This window comes from Nymphaea colorata, chromosome 3 (genome assembly GCF_008831285.2).
Source record: "Nymphaea colorata isolate Beijing-Zhang1983 chromosome 3, ASM883128v2, whole genome shotgun sequence".
Classification (NCBI taxonomy): domain Eukaryota; kingdom Viridiplantae; phylum Streptophyta; class Magnoliopsida; order Nymphaeales; family Nymphaeaceae; genus Nymphaea; species Nymphaea colorata.
In genome coordinates, this window is record NC_045140.1 from 8,254,005 (window position 1) to 8,265,308 (window position 11,304).

The 11,304-nt window shown below is 38.8% G+C and overlaps 1 protein-coding gene across 1 annotated transcript; it reads left to right on the forward strand.

Annotated features, from left to right (window-relative positions):
• Positions 1-3,396: 3,396 nt before the first annotated feature.
• On the forward strand, positions 3,397-8,432 carry LOC116251549 (ribulose-phosphate 3-epimerase, cytoplasmic isoform-like). Its single transcript, XM_031625885.2, has 8 exons — positions 3,397-3,594; positions 4,599-4,603; positions 5,205-5,267; positions 5,373-5,479; positions 5,564-5,661; positions 6,202-6,294; positions 6,385-6,426; positions 8,004-8,432. Exons 1-8 carry the CDS (start codon positions 3,481-3,483, stop codon positions 8,157-8,159), a joined length of 678 nt encoding a protein of 225 aa, XP_031481745.1. The 5' UTR covers positions 3,397-3,480; the 3' UTR covers positions 8,160-8,432.
• Positions 8,433-11,304: the final 2,872 nt, after the last annotated feature.

The following is an 11,304-nucleotide window of genomic DNA, read 5'->3' on the forward strand; positions in this document are numbered from 1 at the left end:
GGTCTTGCAGTTAACAAAATACATAATAAACGCCCCCAAGGATAGGCAAGCTGTGACCAAACAGTCCTCTAACCAGATTATACCACAGGGAATACACCACCATTATTGAGCTTCTTCAACTTGAAGGTATCGCAAGTCCAAATCCCAAGGCAAGCAGAGGGAGCTCTTGTTGCTTGAATTGTTTATTTTCAAATGATTATAATCATAACACCATTAGTTCATTATGATGCTAATATGAAACAAAATCAGTTATCCCCTTGCATTGGTTCCATCTTCATAAGTGAATGGAACTTAAGGAATAGGACTCCTGTTTGAATGAATTTTTTCACTCTGAGCTCTAATTATTTTTGGAGGAAAATGTTTGACTAAGCTAATCTGTCAACTGTTTTCTTAATTAACATTAGGTTCTTTCTCAACCTAACATGTTTGATTTTTCTCTCTTTCCCTGTTTGGTTTTTCTTTCTTTCCCTTGGAAAGAGAGAAAAATCAAACATGTTGGGTTGAAAAAGAACCCAATGTCAATGAAGAAAACAGTTGACAGAAAGAACTGACAATATCTCATGATGAGAACCGATAGGAAAACAGGTCTGAAAGGAGGAAAAGAAGAAAGGTTTCACCAAAAGCGGGAAAGATCTTCTGTATAAGCCACAAATTGGCACCGGATTCCTTTCAGATACAGAAATCAATAATACTACCCATTCCTAAGGACTTCCGATGCCCCTTATTTTCTACCCTTCTACTCTTGTAGACAACAGCTATATGATTCAATACTGGTCCATTTTGGTTACCAAGCAGTACTACAAAGAGGCCTAATTCAATACTATATGTTAGTAGTACCCTTGGCACATTATTTACCAACCATATATGTGTGGTAAACCCATTGAAGGGAAGTCGTGGCACATATTAAACTGGATAAATTACCTGGAGATAGATACAATTAGTTTTTCTCTGTTGAGATAGACATATATAATTGCAGAATTAATGTTCTCATTTTCTAAGTATAAAAATGTGACAATGATATATGAACTACTAAAACATATGGGCTTCTCCAACCGGTATCAAATTTTGATTCGCAAACATGAAGATTCTGTGCTCAAGCCAGTAGAGGTGATCAAACAGCAGATGAAGCAGTTAGTGACTACAAGGCATTTACATGGACTGGTCCAGACCTGGATTAAACTCCGAACCTATCCCTAAATCATACAAAACTCAAAGGAGGCACATAATAGGAGAGCTAGTGCTCAACTGGGAAAACAGTTCTTCAACTTCAATGAGTTCTCCAGCTAATTAAGGCGCAGAGATGAACAATAATTCACATTAAGTTGAATAGCGTCACATTGAGTTTCTCAAGTTCTATTCCTAATCAGACAGACAGAACTCTTGCAGCCATGCACATCTACGTTACACAGGTGCACGAAAACAGCTGCCACATCTGTGTCGATGTTGATGCAGGCCGTGCTTCTTGGACACAACACGTCCAGTATGATAAGTCGACCTGCACTAAATTTGACCATTTTGAATGTGCATTGATTAAACTAGCCATAGTATAAAAAGTTCATATAAATATAAATATAGATAAATAAAACTATTAAACAGTTAATTAACTATAATACAGTAAATATATATGTAATATATATCCTCATGGCACCTGCTCCTAAACTTTTTTAAAAATTACCATATCTTGCACCTGTATATACACCTGCACCAGTACTCCGCACATGTGTAGCATAAATGCCCATTTAACACATAATGTTAAAAGAAAAGAAAAAAAGTCGGTATCTTACTGTGATTATCCTAAACTTGTTCAAGAATCAGCTTCCAAAACCGAACTCACTAATTATACTTTTAGTTTTCCTTTTTAACCAAGGAACTTGGTTCACATGGTAAAGTGGTATAGCTAGGGGCAAGCTCGACTCGTTAAAGCTCGGCCCGTGAACGAGTTCGAGCCAAGTCATTTGCTTAACGAGCTCGAGTTCATGAGTTGACTCGTTCAAATAATCGAGTTGGGTTCGAATTCAACATGTAACTGCCGAGTCGAGCTTGAGTCTTAATCGAGTCGAGCTCGAGGTCAACACGTAACAATGAATATCAATTATATTCAGACAAGTTTATCGAGCCTTAATCGAGTCGAGCTCGAGGTCAACACGTAATGATGAATATCAATTCTATTCAAACAAGTTTGTCGAGCCTTAATCAAGTCGACATCGAGCTCCACACGTAACTGCCAAGTCGAGTTTGAGCTGCTTCTGTTGAGCTATTCTCTAGCTTGAAGTTTTATTAGTCAAGCCGAGTTTGAGCTGACTGAACTCGGGCTCGACTTGGCTCGTGTTGGTCCCTAGCTATAGCGGCCAGGCAAGATATCAACAGGTTAGGCCTCGAGATAGCTGCACACTTCAAAAAGGCCAAACTTGTTTAAGTGATGGGTAGGTTCACAACGTGCAGACCTTTGTCTGAGTTATCTACTCACACCAAAAGTTAGCAAAAACACGGTGTGCTTTTCTGGGCATGCGGAAAGTCTTGTTCTATCAAATGCAACCGAATCCTAGAGAACTACTTAGTTCCTGAGCAGCTAAATCGGCCCAAGATCTCCCGATTATGGATTATTTCATTTTCAGCACTGACTGTAACTATTATTTAATGTCACTAAGAAATGAACTACAATTCTCTGTTAAAAAATAAATTAGTCTAATCCGTATTGTTTCTTAGTTATTATTTTGCAAGCACATCATAAATTCTAGTTATTTGATTGTATTTACTTGGTAGTCACTTCAACTTTTTTATTGTTTTACAGTAAAATTACCGTGTAAAAATGTGTGGTCTGACCTAGTGAGTTGCCCCGAGTCAATTCGTTGATCGATGATCCAGCGATGAGCTTCACTCGAGCTCGATTCACAAGTTGACCAACTATATCCAAGAGTGCCCAATCGCTACTCAACATTGATTTTCAATCTTTAACACCAACCACTAGGACCTTCACCTTAGGACTCATCAACAAAAAAAAAAAACGTGAATTTCTGACTATGTGCATAAAAGAACAACTTGAGGCCACGAATCTAGCGAATATATTTCATGGCAGCTCTTATCGAATAAAAAGGAATGACTTGAAATTTTAAATCAACGGTTAACTATCGATATGATGTGCACCGGCCGGTCGATGCGCCTCAATCTTTCAATTGATTCATTCGCTTCCATCATGTCAGAAAAAAATGGACATGGATTTGAATATTGAACTGAGAATCCAACCCGAAACTTTTTTCCATGTATGAAAAATGGGCATGGATTTGAAAATGGAACCTATAAACCGACCCGTTTTCGCGCTCTTGGTTTCGCGGGAGGCGGCGTGGACCCTACGCCCACCCACCAATTGCCCCTTGCTCGCTTTCACTCTCTCTCTCTTTAGACCACCAAACTGCACAGGCTTGGGCAATAGACATTCAACGCAGCGGGGGAGAGAGAGAGAGAGAGAGAGAGAGAGAAGCCATGGTTGCCGCCAAGATCGCTCCATCGATGCTGTCTTCAGATTTCGCGAATCTGGCGTCGGAGGCCGATTACATGCTCCGTTGCGGCGCCGACTGGCTGCACATGGATATAATGGTACCCCTTCACTTCCTCCCACCTGTCTTTTCTTTCTCCTCTTGGTTCGATTGGTTGTTGGTATGCCGTGATTCTGTACGCTTTGTTGGGTGATTGAGAAAAGGAAACATGAGATCTCATGTTGATTGTTTACTGGTGGCGTTTCGTTGTCAGAAAAAGATGTCAATTACGGCGTTTTGACAATTAGATGGTTCTCTTTCAGGCGGGAAATCCCTTTTCTCAGTTGCTTTCGACACGGGGTTCTTTTCCTTTTTCGTTGAGATTATAGTGTTGTGATTGATTTTGGCAATCTATGTTGTTCTTTTGATCAACACCAGTTGAACCAGTTCAATACGAAATGGTCATGCCTTTTGTGCTCAGTCTATGTTCTTTGATCAACACCATTTGAACTGGGTCCAACACTAAATGATCATGCCTTTTGTGTTTATCATTGCTTGCTAGAAATATGATTATATCGAATTAATTTGAAATAAAAATAAAACTAGATCAATTTGAGATGTTGATTTCTTTCAAGAAGCTGTCTAGTGACCTTTAATGTAAGGGAGGCTTTTCTCGCACACAAGTAAGCTTAGGAGTCCTTATTCAAACTGCAGCTATATACTTAACAGATCAATTCAAACTACAGCTATATGCTTAATAGATCAAAGGGCATAGTGTAGCTAGTCAGGCCAGAGGCGTGTGAAGTGGCATGTCTTTAGTTCGTTTCCCGTTGGGTACTCGGCCTCTGTGTTTTAAGCAGTGGGCATGATACCTAAGCACCACTGCAATCTGTAACCCAAAACTTCAGGCTGGGGGAATTGGGGGTTGGGGGAGTTGGGGGGCGTGTGGGGTTTGGGCATTTTTAAGTGGTAGGTCGTAAGCCTCCTACTCCGTGGAGATAGCTCAAAAGCTCAATTATTAAAGGTGTCATTGTCGACTTCTACAATTATGTTATGTTTCCTACTTGATTTGAAGATTTTATGTGTACATAATAATAATTGATGTGTCTTGTGGTGTTCCTGCAGGATGGGTACGTCAGGATGGTGTAGTTACACTGTGCAATATTTCCCTTCAGCCGTTTCCTTACATAAACATGTTTTGAATTGCTGTGCCTGTTTATATCATGCTGCTGTATGGCACATGTCTTGCCATTTTTGGTGGTTCAAAATCATGGATATCTGTTTCTCCATTTTTCCTGTTCTTGAAAGAAACACCTGCAGAAAGGGATGTGATGCTTCATTCTGTTTCTTGCCAGAAAAGTGCTGGTGCAACCGTGCAAGCATACACTGTATGATCACACCTTTGGTTAGCAAGTGGGACTATAAGTTGATATGCCAGTATAAAAGCGTCTACACATAATAAACCGAAGATAACATTGAATACCTTTTGCAAAATATTGTGGCATGTGGATGCATGCTGAAGTCTGCAATTTGATAACTGAGGTCAAGGGCAGAGACCTTGGATCAAAGCATGCACCTTGGACTTCGTTAACCTGCCTTGCCTTAACTGTTTTTGCAATCAAGTTCTGCACCAATGTTGAGAAAACTTTTGCACTAGGTTATATGGTCAAAACATTTTTCCTACATAAATAATTTAAAAAGGGTTTACTCGTATTGAGTTCATTATTTCAGGCACTTCGTTCCAAATCTAACCATTGGAGCTCCTGTTATTGAGAGCCTGAGGAAGCACACCAGGTAATATAGTTTCTTGCTTTCCTTTTCTTATTATTCACTGATTTGGACTAACGATGTCGTCTTTCCTTTCTTTTCTTCAACAAATTTTTTGATGGGGGCCTAAAGAGCATATCTTGATTGCCACCTTATGGTTACGAATCCTCTTGATTATGTGGAGCCATTAGCAAAGGCTGGGGCATCAGGTTTCACTTTCCATGTTGAAGCTTCTAAAGGTGAGTGCTGAATAAGCATGGGTGATCTTTGATTATTGCTGCCAACTACCCTTTTTCAGAAATTTTTGCTGGCTTGACATGCAGATAATTGGCAAGAGGTTGTTAGAAGTGTGAAGGCAAAGGGGATGCGGCCTGGTGTAGCATTAAAGCCTGGAACTCCTGTCACTGACGTTTATCCATTGGTGTGTCTCATGTCTGCCATTCTCATCCCAGTGGGATCTGCATTATTTTATGGTCTGATGTAATATAAATGCATTAATCTAGTTTCTGAATCCTGTTAAGTGTTAATGTTATAGCTATAAAATACAGTGGCATTCCCTATGACTTGGATGCACATGTTCTCTGTGGAGGACACAACATGTGCAGTTGATTTAGTTCCCCAACTGTAACAGCTAAAGGCTTTCACTTCCCTTGGTTTATTTTAGTGGATCCTTTGCCTTTGAGATCCTTTGTGCACTTTCCTTCGAGATATCAACAGTAGGCTGTCTTCTCTCATGTCCATTTGTCTTTATGTGTGCTTTTCAAAGCACTACCGTTGTGCATTTTCAAGTGAAGCAGTATGGATGGGCTTGTTGTGGCTGTTGGCATGCTTAACTCTAGTTTTTGTTCATGTCGTAAACATAAATCGGTGTACTGGATCTGAGATTCTTGTACCCATCTTTCATGCAGGCAAAGATACTTAAATGTGACTTCAAATAGTTGACCTAGTTTCATGCCTTCAGGTAGATGATGAAGTGCCTGTGGAGATGGTCCTTGTAATGACAGTAGAACCTGGGTTCGGTGGACAGAAGTTTATGCCAGAAACGATGGAAAAAGTAAGGTCATTTGCTTAGAAATTATCACAGTTGCAACTTTTTCTTGCCTTCAAACTAGTTCCTTTTATTTATCTTGGCTATTCTGTTCAGGTTCGTGCATTGAGACAGAAGTATCCTTCACTTGATATAGAGGTACATTGTTGTTGTAACTCCACAGTTCCATTATTCATTTTCTTCTTGTTTAGCATTGTCTTCCCATGTGGAAGCCTATGTCACATGAATGCACCTAAACAGTTGGCGCATCCATGTCGACAATGGTGCTGGTGCTTTTCCGACACAGCATGTCCAATGTAGTAAGCTGAACCGGGCTAAAACAGGCCATTTCAAATGTATACTTGATTAAATAACCCTAATACAAAAAAATTATAATGACTTAAATGTAAATATAAATATATAAGGCTATTAAGCAGTTAATTAACTATATGACATACTATAATACCTAACTATATAACATACTAAAAATATGTATAATAAATGTCCATGCTGCATCTGCACTTAATTTGTTTTGAAAATTGTCATATCCCACACCAGCATCCCCACCTGCGCCAATACCTGCACCCCACGCCCATGCTACATAGGTGGCAGCTTTGTTTGATGGTCTACTTCTGAAAGTTGGTATGCTGGAGAAATTATAGAATTTTTTCATGTAGAAGATGCAACCTTTGACAAATTTTATGAATCTGTTGTCCCACCAATGTTTTTGACATAAAATTCTTCACGTAAAAAAAAAAAAAATCAGGTTGTTGACATTGGTTATATAACCAATTTAGTTTTGTCAACTTAAATCTAGCTGCACCGTGTAATTGGTTGAGAATCCAATTTTGAATTTTTGTCCTTTGAAATTTTTTGTGCATCTTGCAGTACCAACTCCTTTTTTTCTTCTGCTAGTGGTGGGGGGAGCAGGGCTGATTCTGCATCCCTTATGGTTTTGAAGATTAGTGCAACTGGTGTGCCCATGCCACCGGCCAAAAGACTTGGTTAAAAGGCAACTTTTTCCCTTCCTTGGAGGAAAACCTTTCCTGTATTATCGCCAAGCAAGTGTTTTCACTGAGATATATGGTCAAAAGGTTTCTACCAATACTAGTTACTTATTTTTCAGCGATGCAGGCACTAGAAACAATTCTTAAAATTTAACCCTCTGCGGCCTCTTCGGTACTTGGCATGCCATTACTTTGCACAGGATATCAGACTGCCAATACTCCATTGCCGTCCACCTTCTTCCTATTTTTTTTTAAATTCAGGAATCATGACACCTGTTTCTCTGTCCTTTGGGTATGTTTGATTGCCCAGATATATGGGCTGGGATGCCCAATATCTGGCAAACGTTAGGGACCAGTTAGACTGGCAGAGGGCCAAACTTGGTTTTTTACCTTGAAAAAGTTTGAAAATCTTTTCAGGCAACAGAATACGCCGTTGAGGTGCACTTGAGTCCAGACCTCAAAGGTCATTTTGGTTGCCATTCAACTTCCTGCTAGGTGCTTGGAAGTTGCAATTGAATCTCTTTATTTGTCTTCTAATTTATTTTGGCAACCAAAATGCCTGCTGTTCATAATAACCTCTCACCAATAAGTTCACCAGCCAGCGGGATGGTCTTAACTTGGTAAAAGGGCAGGGAAAATGATACAGTGTCACCGGGAGAGCGGTGAAAAGTATATTAACTAGTATAGCGCAGTATTATTATTTTCCATCTAATTTTAATTCCTTTATAGGTTGATGGTGGATTGGGCCCGGATACAATTGGTCAAGCTGCCTCTGCTGGTGCCAACTGCATAGTAGCCGGGAGTTCAGTTTTTAAAGCAAAAGAGCCAGCTGAAGTTATATCCATCTTGAGGAAAGGTGTTGTGGAAGCGCAGGGACGGAACTGATTTTTTATGTTTATCAAACAATTGCCGCCAGTCAAATTTTGAATAAAGAGTTGATCTTCATGGTCAATCTTTGCATTTCTGGCGTTGTCACCATGATGCGCACCATGACCTGATTTAATTAGGACATAATTTTCTTATCTCTTGATCTTTGAGTGAAGGTTTGAGAGACTCTTATTTGTATTTGTCTTGAGGAAGGAGTTTTCCCTGCTTCTGTACCAACAATGTAAGGTGATTTTGTAATGTTGATTCTATGTAGTTTAGCCTGTTCCTTTATCACTTTGTAAGATCTTATTATATTGATGACTTGGTAGACAAAACGCCTCTCTCTCTCTCTCTCCCTCACACACACACTCACACACAATAATAAATAATAATAATAATAATAGTAAGCAGAACAATTTCCTTATTGACATTGTCCTTATGCTTACTTGCACGTAAACTTGTGAATAAATTTTGTGAAAAATTAATAGCTCTAACTGTAATGTATCTCTCTCTCTCATTAACGTATCTCTGTCTCTGGTTATAAGATTAGATTTTTTAGAGTACCAAACAATCTGTATCCATCTATCCTGTTTTTTTTTTGAAAAAATTGTTAAAATTATCAATTTGGATAGCAATATTTCTAGCTTTTGTGTACCATAAAAACATCAATTCTAGTCACATAGGCACGTGCCAAACGATACAAGACTTGCTGGATCCTTAATTTTTAATAAAGGATTTGTGATTCGAGTAATCATTCTTTGAAATATCTGGTAGATTGGAGGAGCAGATGGTTTTTATATACACACACACACCAACTATCAAACTAGAGTCCTCCATCTAAAAGCAGATGGATGGCGCTAATTGATTTTTTTTTTTCTTTAACTTTCCTCTACTGCCCACCATCAGCTGGGGCTATGCTTCCATGTAGATTCCAAGATCTGTCTTGAGAATGTCCGACCTTCTTGTAATATGTGAACTTCAATTGTTGCTTTCCCTTAAAACTTATATTATTTGAGGTGATTGGTTTGATGTTTTCTTTAGGTTCAACTTTGAACACCATTTAGTCTTGCTTCAGAGCAGCATCTTGTTTTCTTACTTCTTTCTCTCCATTCATCACCTTCCTTCTGGTTTCTTCCCTTTTGATAATTAAGCATACACTATTGAAAGAAGATATTTGTTTTTTCATTAGAATCTAAATGCAAAAACTATCAAGCTCTTGTCCATTTCCTGCTAACAACTAAATGATTTTGCATTCATTTGCTCTTTGCCTGATAATCTCGAAATTTGGAGTTATAGAGCGACGGCACATTAGCTCGTCCCACATCCCCTTAAGATTTCTCAAATACAAGCGGAATGGACAATCACCTTACTAAAGTTGACATGCCCATGTCAAGTTTGCTTCACCCATAGATTCTACAAGTGAATCATAAAACTCCTTTGCATAATCGAGAAATAAGAAACCCTTGACTATTGTGAGCTCCATTGAGTTGGGGGAGCCACAAGTTCACTGTTTGATCATTGGCTTCCAACTCGTCATAACCAAGGTTGCCCTTCAGATGAGTGACAAACTTACCATTCACGTACCCTATCATTGACTTGTCCCACAAATAACAGGTTACTGATTTGTCCCATAGGACATAGTTCACCTCGTTCAAAGGCATCATAGTAATCATGAGAGATGGATCTGGTATCTTCATGATTGTTTTCACAATTACCTTTTGGCTTTGAGGGTTTTGGGGGTTTCCTATATTCACCATTGTTGAACTCTTTATCTATTGCACATATTGCCTCCTATGCATTTTGAGTCTCCTACTCGAATGTCGATGCCCTTAGATGAGCTCTACTACCATATCAAAGTCTAAGAGTCTGGTTGAACATAGTAAGGAACTCACATAGGCTTTGAGAAACTGACACAAAGCAGAAAGAAAAACTTTATTTCCATAATGCAATTCATACAAGTGCTTTACATTTGTTACACAATTATAGAGTTATGGGGCCAATTAGGGGGCTTCTTGGACAAGCTTCTAGTTTCCTTTAAGAATTCATATATTACAATGCCCAACCAAGGTAGAATGCTCCACCGAAGGCAATAGGCCGATGCCTTAAAACATGTATGCTCGTTACTACATTCTCTATAGTGGGGAATCTAGGAAATTTTTACCATATAATCTCACATGTGGTTCGCGCAGCTGAATGTAAAGTTGTTCTACATCTTACAGGTACAATTCGGTACAACTTAGGAGCTGTTTGCAATGAAAACAATAATATGCTATATATCTGACCAATTAGATTGAGACAGATCCACAGAACGCTATAATACACTTCCGTGAATGCTCCAATTTTTGGGATAAATATATGAAACAATATATTATAGTTCTTATTATCAAACAAGCTTTTATAGTTCTTCAAAAGAACCTCTCTATTATATACTACTTATTAAAGGGGGAGACTCTACAAATGCTAAGGTTGTGACTTGTTAGTATCCTAGACTCAAATTTTCAATTTTCAATTTGTTAAATACTCATTCGACCTATATTGGACCTAAACAAACCTTAACCTTCTACGACTTAACCAACATTAATCTTGGTGATATTTAGGAGGTTTGAATGTTTGCTCTAGCATTCTCTGCTTAATTTCAATCTAAAACAACATCCAAAGCCAAAGATGCACCAAAGTGCTCCATAGAATCCCATTGTTAAGGTTTTAGGCCTCTTCCCCATTGAAATTGATATTTAATTTACAAATCACCCTATTTGAGTCTAGAATCAACGCATATACCTGGTCAGCTTCTTATGAATCATCACCTTCCCCTCGCTTTCTTCTTCTTTTTTCTTCTTTTTTTATCCTTCGCCTCCCCCACATTCCTTCCCCATTCTTTGAGCTCGACTCAAACTTGCTCATTAAAACTTGACTCGAGCTCGATGCTGCATTGTCGAGTTGAGTTCCAGCCTGTTCTATGGAGCTTGTGCTTGAGTTTTTTTTAATAGAGTCAAGCTCAAGCTAGCCCGGCTTGAATTCAACTCATCTCATGTGCAGCCCTACCCATATTTGACCACCCCACTCATTTTAACCCAAGTTTACCCTTCTACTTGCAGTCAGATGTCTCGCTTATACCTAAGCTAAGTTTACTCCTATTCTTCATCTTTTATTCAATACCTAGCAG